The sequence below is a fragment of the Perna viridis genome, chromosome 2 (assembly GCF_037379345.1).
Source record: "Perna viridis isolate PV_CMFRI_1.1 ecotype Kerala chromosome 2, ASM3737934v1, whole genome shotgun sequence".
Taxonomy (NCBI): domain Eukaryota; kingdom Metazoa; phylum Mollusca; class Bivalvia; order Mytilida; family Mytilidae; genus Perna; species Perna viridis.
In genome coordinates this window covers 44,918,284-44,932,138 of record NC_142446.1, presented here as the reverse complement: position 1 = coordinate 44,932,138, position 13,855 = coordinate 44,918,284, and the positions used below count along the sequence as shown (strand labels likewise).

At 33.8% G+C, this 13,855-nt stretch overlaps 1 protein-coding gene across 2 annotated transcripts in view; it reads right to left on the bottom strand.

Moving 5' to 3' along the window:
* Positions 1–13,855, bottom strand: part of LOC148625291 (uncharacterized) — a 22,255-nt gene extending 8,400 nt beyond the window's left edge. Inside the window, exons 1-11 of one of the 2 annotated variants that reach the window (XM_088568761.1) lie at positions 13,689–13,855; positions 11,305–11,361; positions 8,946–9,103; positions 7,817–7,947; positions 7,203–7,338; positions 4,265–4,333; positions 3,638–3,753; positions 3,076–3,157; positions 1,929–2,096; positions 922–1,008; positions 151–245 (exon numbers count right to left, since the gene is read on the bottom strand). In XM_088568761.1, coding sequence (XP_088424887.1) covers positions 151–245; positions 922–1,008; positions 1,929–2,096; positions 3,076–3,157; positions 3,638–3,753; positions 4,265–4,333; positions 7,203–7,338; positions 7,817–7,851 — 788 coding nt within the window. In that variant the 5' untranslated portion in view covers positions 7,852–7,947; positions 8,946–9,103; positions 11,305–11,361; positions 13,689–13,855. The remainder of the gene's footprint in view (positions 1–150; positions 246–921; positions 1,009–1,928; positions 2,097–3,075; positions 3,158–3,637; positions 3,754–4,264; positions 4,334–7,202; positions 7,339–7,816; positions 7,948–8,945; positions 9,104–11,304; positions 11,362–13,688) is intronic. The other variant, XM_088568760.1, reaches the window with a different exon arrangement.

Below are 13,855 nucleotides of genomic sequence, written 5' to 3'. Positions count from 1 at the left end.
AATGTACATTGTTGTTTTACGGAATACAGTGTAAATCATTCAGTATTGTTATGTAAACCTATGTAAACCAAATATTCTGTACATAGTTGTTGCATAATGTGTGTTTTACATTAAACGGTTGTACCTATACACTCTAAGGTATATACTTACACTACTGGAATGTCTGGTCTATCTTTGAATAATGATGACAACTTCGGCTCAATTTCCTTGTGTATGATATCACTATATCTGTTAACCATCGCTTCCTAATCAAAGTAGAACACCAGGAAAATAATAAGAATATCATAAATTATTTTAAAACTTGTTCCATATGAATTTTTGTTGCTGTCATTAGAAGGTACCAATTATTGCATTTTTTTAGGAAAAGCATGGGATTTTCAGGTTTGGAACATGAGTGTTTTTCCTGGTCCTCGAAAAAAAAAGCTGGGAGCATGAACCAGGTGCTAGGGTAAGCGTCCAATATTTTCCTAGAAACACCCACCGAGTCGCTCATAAAAAGTCAATTCCAGGGTAGACGAAAGAGGAAAGGAAAACTGATACGTTGAACAAATCAGCTCTCATGGGCAGCTGGATACGCCGTAACGAAAACAAAAAACGAAGACAAACTAAATACAAAATGTACCGAAAACAAAATACAATATCATGCAAAAACGGACTATAAATTAATTGGTTTGTTGCTTGGCATTTGGTGGATGACTCATACCATATCACCTTTTTATATAAAAGAAAAATGACATTACTAGCAATATGAACGCCCACATAACATTGATGGGTGATTCAATGTCTGTTATATAATAGCAAAAACAAACTAATGAATTGAATTTTGTTTTGGGTGAAAAAAGATTACTAAGCTGTGTTTTATTTATAGTACTGAAGATTATTTCCGAATGCATCCCGTAACAGAAATATCGAAAAACTTACCCCAGACTCTAAATAGTATTGTGTGTCATTTTTTAGGACGTCAAATGATTCCTTTATAGTCCCTCTTATATCCATTTTTTCAAAAATCTGTGAAAAAAAGTTTGTAAATGATTTTAGCCAGTAATTAGTTAGGAATCAGTTGGTGCCTGTGTAGTCACTTACCAAAACCAATTGTAATGCCTCTATACCATCCACTATATATGGGCATGTGTGTTATTGAAGCAAATGTCATTAGCTGTGTTCCTAGACCACGTATCGCTAAATTAGCTAACTTGTTTGCAATGTATTTAATGAGGTTCATTAAAAAAAATTCCAATATACATAAAAATCGGCAACCTTTTTTTTTCAAAATTACCAAAGAAATAAATATCATTTTAAAAGCAAGATCATATAGATACAGGATAGATAAAGTGTTAACTTATTCATACACTGATGTTTCATCCCTTGTATTGTACCTGGTAAAACCTCTAGATAATGAATTTGGTTTCCCATTTCGATAGTTTGGGTTTTGAGCACATCTTGTATACAATTAATTTTTGGATTAAGGTCTTTCTATATTTTGATTCTAATGCTGCTGATGAGAAATTATTTTTTGACACACGTGTAAAACATATCGAAATTTTCAATATACTTATATATTGGTATGTTTGTATTTTAAACCATATTTAGTAAATCCTAATAGCGCCCCAATCATTTTCACCCAATATTGATTTTATGATTGATCTGGCTAGAGAGGTTGGGGCAAAACACAGGGATTAGGGCATTTATAATGTACAAATGCGGTACTAGCCGGCATTCGTCGTGTGCACTATGAAAAACAGGCTGTGGAAATACGGTGTGTACTCGGATTGCTTTGGAAGGAACATTGTATATTGTATGTTCTTTTTCTGTCAGTCATTTCGTCATTAACATTCACTGAGTACTTAGGGTACTGTTGATATTCTTAACTAAAAAAAAAGAAAAGAAAAAACGACAAAAATAGTAAGAGCTATACTTTAAGTAACTACCTTTTTCATCTCCCCCGATATTCTTTGTACCTCTTTGATACCAATGTTATATATTTCCTCAGCTGTGAGATTTACAGACAACCTGTGGATGATTGACTCTTTGTAAAAATTTTCTCCATTGTTCCATGAATTGACGCCTACGCCAGCTCTGGTGTTTTCAAGATATACCTATATACATATATTTTTGAAATAAGTATGAAATTTACGGTAACTACACCAAAAATTCAGTATTATATGTCAAGTTGAATTAATTCTACTAGCAATATTTTTTAAATGTAATTTATGATAATTTCAATCTAATTAGCATATGCCTTTTTGTGCTGTATGATTGGTGTTCAACTTTTACGACCTCAGCAATGACAGTTCTTACAACAGTGTAAACTCCATGTACAAATCGTAAACAAGATGGCTACCATCGCTTCGACAAAAGATAGAGCCGTTTAGAGGCTCAAAACGGTATTATCTGCTTTATTCCATTCATTTTCGGCATTGTATATTAAAAACAACAATTTTGAAAGAAAATACAGTTATCAGTAGCCCTTAAATACTTTGAATATTGACTGACAACCATGTCATGTTGTAGGTTGAATGCCGCCATTTGCAATGTCGATTTCGGGCGTCAGTTTGACTAAATGAGAGAAATTTCAGATAGTTAGGGATTGGAATTATACGGGTTTAATCCTGTAATTAACTCTAAATACATGTCCGCGGGAATATTCTTTTTGTTCTTCCTCGAGGAAATATATGTTATTGTGACAGGACGGCCTACCTGAGTTGTTGTAGGTAGTGAGATTTAAATAGCCAGTAAACTGTCTTGGCTAAAGAATTAATTCTTTAACCGAATCGATTTGTCGCTGGTTTGTCACCAGGTGGTCTTGGGTTCGATCCTCGGTGGCGAAGTATAACTTTGTGAGTCAAATCATGCTCTCCCGTTACATTTGGCGTTCAACTCAAAACCCATGGGTTTGGATAGCTAGAGTGAGCAAGTTTAAGAGTTCTACGTGAAATGAAGACTCTTGGGTGGGGGAAGTGTGGCAGAACGGCTACCTACTCTCCCGTTACGTTATGCTAACGCGTTGACTACATCGCAGTTAACACGAAAGGGACTATTTGAAGGACAAGTAAATCATATGCGATTTATTCGTACATTTGTAATGAAGGCTTTAAAGTCGATGACCGCCCCGACATATGATTCAATAGCTGTCTTCGCCTGTCGTCGTAAAGTTGCCCTGTAAACAATAACATAGTTTAGTCGTTTGATTGGACATGTTACAAGCATATATGCATCAAACAGCAAGAAGATATGGTAACAATGGAAACTAGATTGTTGTATTTGACGGTATTTTCAATGTATTGGATGAATAACTTCAAGGAATATTGAATAAGACGAAAAACTCATAAAGAGCAGAATTAGTAATATTACTTATGAAAAAGAGGGTAGATTTAGTAACAACTTATTATTTTAGTATCATTCATATACCACTAAATATCAATTTTTTAAAATCAAAATTAAATGGAAAAGAAAGCTTAAGCGAAAACTGCTTCAGCAAAGAAAAAAAAAACAGCATCAGCGCGTTCAAAATTACGAATGAAAGGAACTATTTCAATTTTCCTTGTCACGCTAAAGTTATTAGTACGTGGGATGAGATAATCCCCGGGCACCATCAACCAAAATATGTTGTTTGAATCTTTTTAAGCTATTTACTTACTTATCGTTATCTGAAATCGATGTAATATTATCGAGAACAGTCAGGAACGGTTTATACAGAAAACAATCCTCTGGTGTATCTCCTGTTAACTTATCAAGCATAGCTGGAACCCCTTCCTGTAATATTAATATGGTAATTATTACAATAAACTTGGTACAAAACAAAAATAAATATATGTATGATTTTAAACATTGAAAACTATAAACATTTGTGTCTTTGGAATATGTCGAGTACGTATTTCCTTAGATTTCAAGAACAAATTTCAGCATAAAACATTAATACATTTAAAGATTATTACTCTTTTTTATGAAATTGGTTGACACAAAATAAAAAAGTGTAAAACGTGTTTTACTTTTTATTTTAAAGTAAAAAATATGCCAATTTGAGTAAACCGAACAAATACTGATAATTTTACTGAAATATAAATTGTGGTAAGGATCTAGTACGAACTGGCATTCCAAAATTTACTGAGAAAAACTGATATGAGGTATACTAATTTGTATCAGAAGGATCATGTGTTACTACTTATTGAATCCTGGATCTAGTATTATCATAAACAACAATGTCAGATGTGTTAGACGACTGTGTTAAAATGTTTGGATTTTCTTTGATTTAATTGTAACCTACCACCGATACTTTGTGAAGTGTTGTGTTCAACTCAATGGCTTTCTGCATACGTCTTTTTATCTGACTGATCTTTATAAAGGAAAATATGACGATTTTATAGTATAAAGTAAAGTACAAATCTAATGGTGGATTCATATGCAAAGTTATTTATACTCGACGTCACATACAACACATTTTCGAATTGAAGCTCTACTTTTTAAACCGTCGGGACTTACCGCTAGAGTTGTCTCTCGTTTATTTAATATGAAGATAGTTCGCATATATGCATGACGTGTTAGTACCAACGAGTCGCTTATTAGCTTAAATCATGCGTAACAAATCCTTACGGGAAAATCCCATACTAATATCCGCCATGTTGGTTTCTACGGGACGATTTGTTTACAAACGAAGTTCGTAAGTTCCCGTCGAACTCCGGTGACAATCGTCTGCTCGATCAACTTCTCGGTATTGTACGTTGTTCGGGTAAAATAAATTCGAGATATCCGAAATAACACCGAAATGCATTCTGGGTTCTTCGGTTTTTGGACAAACCATTTAAACGTAAACAACATCTCCTAGCAACCCGATCACTGTAAACATGGCCGACTTTTTACAATGTAAATATTGGCACCGAGAATTAAAATCTGACCGGAATTTAACGATTCAATGTTTAGGGAGAAGCCGTTTGGCTAAGCGAATGAGCAAGTCATTTAAGACAATTTAAACGACGGTAGGTGTCAATAAAGTCGTAGAAAATATTTTTATTCAAATTTTAACAGTATGTTTTTTATGTTACGCCGAGTATAGTTTGGGATAATTTGAGTCGTGGACTGCGGTCAATTGACGTTTATGACGTCACAATATCAACCCAGGTTATACAAAAACCTGCTTTGCTCAAATCAGAATTTAAGTTTGTTACAAATTACAAATTACAAAAGTTTATTGACGTAATGTACGTATACACAACATGTAATAGCATAAACATATATGTTGTTCAATGAATTGTATCATGACTGTCTCTATTAACTATGTAGGGTCCTTTGAATACCGTTGCATGTCTTAAGATTATCGGACATAATTAAAATCAAACGTCGTTTGAAAATTGGAGAACTTTGCATCCCTTAAATGTAACCTGGCACAAACCAGATTATTTCGTAAAACCTGCTAAAAATGTCCTTTTAATCATCACAGAAATTTGCATTAAATCATCCCTTTTCTCGTCTTTGCAAGATTCTTGCATTTCTGGAAATGCTATTTTTGAGTCAAGAGTTTGGCGCTGTTCGAGCTTTCAAACTTTGTAAGTGAAAAAAAAATTATTGCTGTGTTGCAAGACAGCCTACCTGCATTGTAGTAGATTTAAATAGCCAGTTAATTGACTTGGCCAAAGGATTAATTTTTTAGCCGAATCGTTTGTCATTGACTTGTTACAGAGCCACGGTGGATATCCGTTACGGATACTTTTCGTTCAATTTACGTTCCGTCATTTCTTTTTGCACAGGAAACGAGTATTTTCAGCGTTACACGAGGTAAGTGACACCAGCCTGCTAAAAAAAAAACCCCAAAATATTAAAAGATTTATTCAAATATCAAGTTTTCAGGTAGAGATAATTAGTAAGCATAATTCAAAAATTGTTTAGTAGATTGAATTCTATCTATGTGCATATTTTCATGAAAATCTGTTAATTTTTGTTGAAGTTATGCCCCATTATTTGACATTTTTTTTTCTATTTTCAATGTATTATACATGTATTTAAAAATTTTCTCCTCTGAAACCAGTGAATAGATTATCTTCAAACTAGGTAGGAATCATCCATGACATGTTAGCAAAATTTCTCATTTTCTTTCTTTTAAAAGGTACAAGGGAGTTGTTATAAAGTTGACTGATATTCCAAAGTGAATTTTTAATCAAAAAATATTCTTGAGCGACCATTTTCAAAATGGCCGTCATTTTGTCGATATTTTTTCAAGTTGCTCAGATTTGATCAAAAAAAATTAAAGGGAAAATGTGGTATGACGAATTCAATGGAAATGACAAAATTCTTTTCTGAGCGGTCATTTTAAAGGTAAACGTCCTTTTCTTGCAAATTGATCATCAAGTGCCAGGTGAGCGATTCAGGCCCTCTGGGGCCTCTTGTATTATGCTCAGAATTATTTTTATGGCCATATATTAACATCTTTTAAAATTACAATTAATCTAAAAAATCCGTTGCTAGAAAAATCGGATAGATTCCTGTTCCATGATATCTGAATATTTCATCGATCGAAAAGAGTCCGTTCCCCTGCCAAATTTATTTTCTTCAAGTTTTCGTGGTATCACAATATCTTCTTCTTTCAATTGTTCGTTTTTGCGTCATTATTGTGTTTTTATTGAAATAAGTTTGCAATTGCGTCACCTTTAATTAAGTATTTTCAAAAATTTACAAAATTGAGGAAGCAGGGATCACGTTGAGGACTGACAAGCATCATTGTCTTGCAAGAAAATGTTATTTCCTTTTTAGTAAAAAAATGAACTCAGTCAGTTTTAAGGCTCAAGATGTAACAGTGTTCCGTAGTGCAATATAAATATACAAACTATACCTCTGGTAGTTTCCTTTGTTCAAATTAACATCACTACCCGGCGATGACACGTCCATTTGTGCATCAAAAGTCCGTTTCTTGTGCAAAAAGAAATGACGGAACGTAAATTGACCAAAAAGTATCCGTAAAGGATATCCACCGTGAGAGTGGTGTATGACGGAGTGTAATTATGCTCTCGTGTTACAGCTGTCATACATACAATACACATTAATAAGAAACCCTATACACTTAACAGGGCGAGGAAAGACTTTATTAAACCATTTGATGACCAGCACAGTTTTTGCACCATTGTTCGAACCTAATGAATACTTAAAAATGAACAACGCTTTCAGTTTGTATTAATTAATGCAATCTTGAATACAATGTATACAAATTACAGTACCTGCATAGGATATTTCTGAATGCGTTTGATGAAATTATCAAAATCTTGTTTATCCGAAAGAGTCAATCTATCTACCACCCAGCTGGACATTGATGATGGACTTGACATGAGCATTACAGGAGACAATGCACTGTACCTAAATGTGAAAATAAATGGAAACGTAACTCGATATAGCTGAAACAGGAAAAATGCTGTAAAAAGAAAATATTTAAATATTTAGATCTGATGTTGCAATTCTTCGACTCTAGATTTTTTTTCTTACTTCAACCGTGTCCCAAAATATACTCTATGCGTTTTTTTCAAGCATGAATATTGAGTTACCTCTTCTTTTCTGAAATGGGTCATTTTTCAATCTAACTAAAAGCCGATCTCGCTGCTCCCGGTTTTTTACAGAAAACGGGAGCTGCGAGATCGGCTTTCGTCTACCCCGGACTTTTTGTGAGCAAGCGTCAGTACAAGGATCCATTTTAGTCGCACTAAATGGTAAGTTTGACCCCATAAAAAGCTTTTTAGGACACATACTGTTCTTCGGCATATAAACTGTACAAGCAACGATTGAACATAACGAAGAAAATATTAATGACTGAATTGTGTTTCTCTTATATAATACATACAGTCTCCATTTGTATCCATCGAGATAGGTATTCATATAAGTTTCGAAAATATCATAATCAGTTTTGTGGTCATCAGACAGGCTTTCTTTGGAAATACTCCTAAGATCCTTCAAAAATTCTCCAACTTTAACCTAGAAAGACAACCATGTGGAAAAATCGAAATGCTAGTGTATACTGAACTACTTCAGACCTAATATCGGTAAAACTGGCTTTGGTTCTAAGAACATAAATATCAAGCACAGAATGTTCAAAGAACTTTAATTTGAAATTAGACATTTACTTGATATGATCTTCATAACATATCAAAACCCTAGAGTTCATTTATTGTTGAAATAAAAAAAAATGTTTAATTTTGAAGCCATTGGACCAATGCATGAATAAATTTACTTATGGTAAGATTTAAAATGACACTAAGAATTTTTTTGGTTGATATTTGATGTAAATGTGAGTTCATATTTCTATTTGCAACATGTAAAGCGCTGTAAAATTAGGTGCAAATCAATTACGCGCCTCACACACACTACTATTGCAAACCCTTTCCATTACATTTATTACTTGTATATATTATCAAGATATTCATTTTTCGAAAAATGAAAATATGAAATTGCTGCTTTATATTGTGGAATTTGTTTAATCAAATGGTTCATTATTTAAGTGTAATTGTAAGAATCGGGCAAAATGGGAAAAATTAGAAACATGCATGTCAAAACCCCACCAATCTGATGATGATATATCACTCAAGGATGCTTTCTCTATTTGAAAATACCGTCATTTGATCTCTGCATCACTGGATTTGCTCAGAATTTTTTCAATAGAATGTTAGATAAATGAGCTTTTTTGATAAAGTTATCTGCCCTTGAAAAACTCATTTTCAGTGCGTTTCAATGAAATTATAACTCAATGCACCAACATGATATGGGAAATCTTTTGTTTAGTCCTTGATTCTGATGGTGCAAATAGTCAAATTACACTATCAAATTTTTTTTCATACCAAGTTTCACCTACTGCATGATTTTTACATAGATTTTTACATTTACGTAAACCATGCATCCTTTTTATCTCTTTGTGAGTAAATGTAATTTCATCTAGACGCAATCAGTATGTAAATAGTGTACTATCCATTGCTTACCTTCCATCTGTCAAATACTTCTAGGGAAAAATCATCTACTTGGTCATCATATCTTTTATCACCAATCCTTGAAGCATATTCTGGGTTTTCCTTTAAGAGATATTCGTAGAGGGATTCCTGTAACTCTTCCAATGACTTATCGCTGTTGGCACAAATCGCTACAAAATCGGTAAATTGTTTACAATCATTTATTATTCTTATTCCATAGGTAGTCATCGGTCATGGTCATGTTCAGTCATTTTTGTCAGATTTTCGGACTCCCTGGTTTTATCCATTTAATAGTATCAATATTTTTTGGCCCAGTGACCACCCATTTTCTTTCATAATTTCATTAACTACACCTTAAAATGTAATTTTGGAATTTTTTATGAAATCCTTGTTATTTCTTCAGTGTTTTTGTAATAGATAAATATAACGGGAATAGGTATGGTGTAGATGTAAAAGAGACAACAACCACGCCGGGATGAAAATGTAGCCCAAGGCCAACCATTGGTCATCAATGAACGACGAGGAAACCCTCATATCACAGGGCAGGCAGCAACTGGCACAGATACACAGATACAGTGAAAGAGTTTCCCGTACATAATCATGTAACACAAAAATAAATTAAAGGTGAAAACGAAACAAGACATACAGAGGCCAGAAACTCCTGACTGGGACAGGCACAAAAAAGGCGGGGTTATTTACTTTAGTTTGATCACATCTCTCCCCGTTTATAATCTGGCTACTGGGGGAAAATGTTACATAATTAAACACACCTAAAAATCAGTTCAAAAAGGTATGAGTTACTTGTTACAACGGAAATAAGGAAACTGAATATAAATTACACTAATGTACAAACTTAGGACTACTAGCAGTAGAACGACATACCAACTCCAGACCTGTTTAAACATACAAAAAGTTATGTCCCCATCGTATGTAAAATTGATTCCCATTCTTCCCATGCGGGGTGGAGAATCACGGTACATCACAAGTCATACGATAAGGACACAACCCATGTCATGAAAAATCATAGTATTTAATTTCTATGTCAAGACTCTATCAGTGAATCAATGTTAATACAAAAAAAAATGCTATTCTTAAATATTTGACAATATCATAACTAGATGTATATCCCTTACGAATGAGACTATTCAACGGTTAAGTTAACTAATAGGGTGAGTATCGAGCTTTCGAACCTACTAAGACAAAACCTATGAAAAGTCTAAAGAAATCCTTTTCCCGCCAAAATTTGAAATGCTTATAATTATCTCAAAAACCAGCCACTGTGCCATCTATTTTTTCTTCTTTTGTCTTAAAAGAACATCCTTAAATAAGGGTAATGATACATGAAAGACTGAAAAAGACATTGCCAGGGACGGATTTTGTGCTAAAATGTAATTTTCTGCACAAGATAAAAAGTAATGGATATAATTCAAAGTAAGGCAAAGCTTAAGGAAGTACATATTCCAAATTGAACAAGCATTTGGACGACAAGTCTTTTATTTTCACCTTTGATTTTCTTTATTCTCTTTTATAATTTGTATTTATCAACAGGAGTGTGAGAGTGAACTGTAAAAACTAGCAACAATATACCTGAACGATGGAATGTATTGTGGAATTCAGAGAAAACAACAGACATTTCAACATGTTTAGAAACAGTGGGAAAGCTGCGTCCAAACTTCAATTGTTTACCATTGGTGAAGTGTTGATAGATAAAATATCGGACGATTGGTTCCAAAACTTCTCAACAAAACTTTATATATTCAATAATGTAACATGGTTATGGAATGTCAAAGGGCCAATTATTTTTTTACCACTAACCCAACAACATTGTTAAATGCAGGCAAAGGGATTCCGGGGCTGGACAAATTTTCTACAAAAATTAATAAATGATACCCTGGACCAGCCCCACACTTTGACAAATTTCTTGGCCGCAATCGCCACGTCTGGATTTTATGATATGATAAGATTCGAAAGGTCCACTACGACAAATCTACGATGAAGATCAAGAAAACGATTTTTTTTTTGTGTAGCGGAAATTACCTAGTGTTTATAGGGTTTACGGTAAAAATGGTTGTTATAACTTCCCCATTCACTTTAAAACCCAAAAGAATGTCCTTTTCGCATTAAGGAGCACCAAATAAAATCGCACCTTTATGACACAAACTTGAAATCCACAGAAATCAGTTGGGAATGGTCAATCTCAATGTTTGTAAATGGCCGTACGTGACAGTTGGAAGTTATAATATTATTTCTTCATGTATTATCGTTTTTATTCTACAATTATATTTTTTTAATTGGCTTGGGTGTTTGGGGTAGAATAGTAACATGATAATAATGGAATAAGTAATTTATTAGTGTAAAATCATATAATTACCTTCACGTAATACAGATAGACTCAACGCTAATAATGGAATTTTCAGGATTGTAGTTCCTGAAATCATAAATAAATGCCATTGTTGTAACATTCAGAATAATGTATAATCGTATCATCTCCAAATGCAATGTGGAATAAATAAAATGCTTCGAAGGGCGCAGCCTGATGCGACTACAGAGGTCGAACCCTGAGCAGTTGCGGAAAGTATCGACACACCATTGAAACTTGATATAGCTTTGAATTTTGAATACGATTAAATACAGCTTTGAATTTTGATTACGATTAGATATTTGACACGAATCAAACAGGTCACTTTTTGGTCCCTTATTCCTAAATGGTTCCAGTCAAAACCTCAAAAAATCACTACCTTCCTCTGGGGTAAGGCACCTAGTGGTACAATTTCAAAGCGATCAAGTCTCTTCTACTGAATTTATTATCCAGTAATCAGGAAAGAAACTTGTTTCTGGCCACTTTCTTGCTCCTCATCCTTACTTGGCTTAAGTCACAATCCCTGTAAAATCAATCCCAGTCTTCATTTTGTGATATGGCATCTTGAAATACAATTTCAAAGAGATCCATTAACTTTAAAGTTATTGTCAGGAGTGTGTTAAATTAGCATATGGAGATGCGCATGCTGTCATTGTCAGACATTTATGTTAGTTCAAACGGCTGTTGGACTTACGGGTTTTTCCAGCAAAACTTGGTCTAATGCGTTGTCCGCAACTCCTCCTCATCGACTTGTAGGATTGATATGAAACTTAATTAGGTGTTAAATTGTCATATTGGGATGTGCATATTGCCAGGAATCTATGTTCGAACAAAAATGATAGAAATGATCACAGTTGGAACTTAATTTTTTTCAGAAAAACTGGGTATGATGTGTTGTCCACAACTCCTCTTTAAGAACTTACATGATCGTTATGAAACTCAATGGAGTTTTAGATTACTACATGGAAACATGCATATTGTCAGGCATAAGCTATATTCTATTACTGTGTTGTCAACGAAAAATAGTACTGGTTGCTGTTTGGGGTTGGGTGTTTTAGAAATAGCTGCAAATTGTGTGTCAACAGTGCGTAGTTTATGTGTCCATCATAAAAATTGTGTCCAATATGAATCGTATGTTCACATTGGCCCCCAAATGTACAGGGTTCAACAGGATCTTTGAACTGCTTATTTTTTGCCCCGTTTTGGGTCCCTAAAACTATTTAAAACCCACAAAATCAATACCAACCTTCCTTTTGTGGTTTGGAACCTTGCTAACTTTTGTTTATGAAGATCAACCAACTAATATTTAAGTTATCGCACAAACACAAAGTGTCTATGGACGAAGACAACACGGACCACAGCGTCAAACCATTATGGGACGGAACATTTTTTACTATAAACACAATGAAAACGTAGCTGTAGAGAACTGAGTTCACATAAATGATTCGATATACGTACACATTTAATTGCGTTTATGTTTACCCTTTTACATTCCATTTAGTGTCAATCTTCATTTGGTAATTGTTGCAAATTAGAACTATTGTCGTGATTATGCCCATATATGGTCAACTATGGAAATAAACTGAAGATCTATTCCATAAAAGGCTGTTCATATTCAGTTTAGCTTAGGTTATGTGAGCAATTCGCGTGTTAGTCTATTAAGCTATTATGGTTTCTTTCTAAAGAGGTGAGTTACATGATGAAATTCGTTCTATGCAATTCGCACACATTAAAATATTCTTAATCATTTCTCATTTGTCAGTCAGTGCTCCTATATCATACTGGATTGCACATAACTCACAGATACTGCAATACAAACATGTTAACGGATGCAAAATCCTACCGTTACGGTATATGACATATGACATTTCTAGATAAACAAATCAGGAAGACTTGGATAACCTTTGTTTCTAGTATTAGAATTCGTATTTTAACAGATGAAATGACTTGATGATTGCTATGTTTCGTTCTGAATTTTTTCATGAAAATAGCATTGCTTTATATAGTCTCGCGATTATAGGCCAGATGGTCAGATTCCCATTACATCTATTCGATTTACAGCTATTCGATTTATGGTATATTGCTCATTAAAATTAATTTGTCGATAAGAATAAATGATAATACTCAATTGTTATTCGAAGACAAGACTGCCACTACTAACGAATCCTCCCTCCATTCCCCCTCAAAAAAATTCATTGTTCTTTGTCTATTTAAAACAATACAGTGAATTGATACCTGGTTAGATAACTTTGGATGAGTAACAAATTAGAACATACCCATATAAAATATGGAATGTATATATAAATACAATAAATTTAGTTTCCGTTGATCACACCTACAGTGCAGAGACCACCAAATTAATCCAAACCACAAAAACACTCAAAATTCACACACACCTAAAATATTCCTCGACCAACTAAATGCATTTTTGCCATCTTCAATGAAAATCCAATCAGATAAAATGTATCAATGCACGGTAACATTACAAAATAATTGACTTACCTTTAAGCAACATATCTCTGTTTCTATATAGTTTCAGCTTCACATGGATTAACTGTGCATC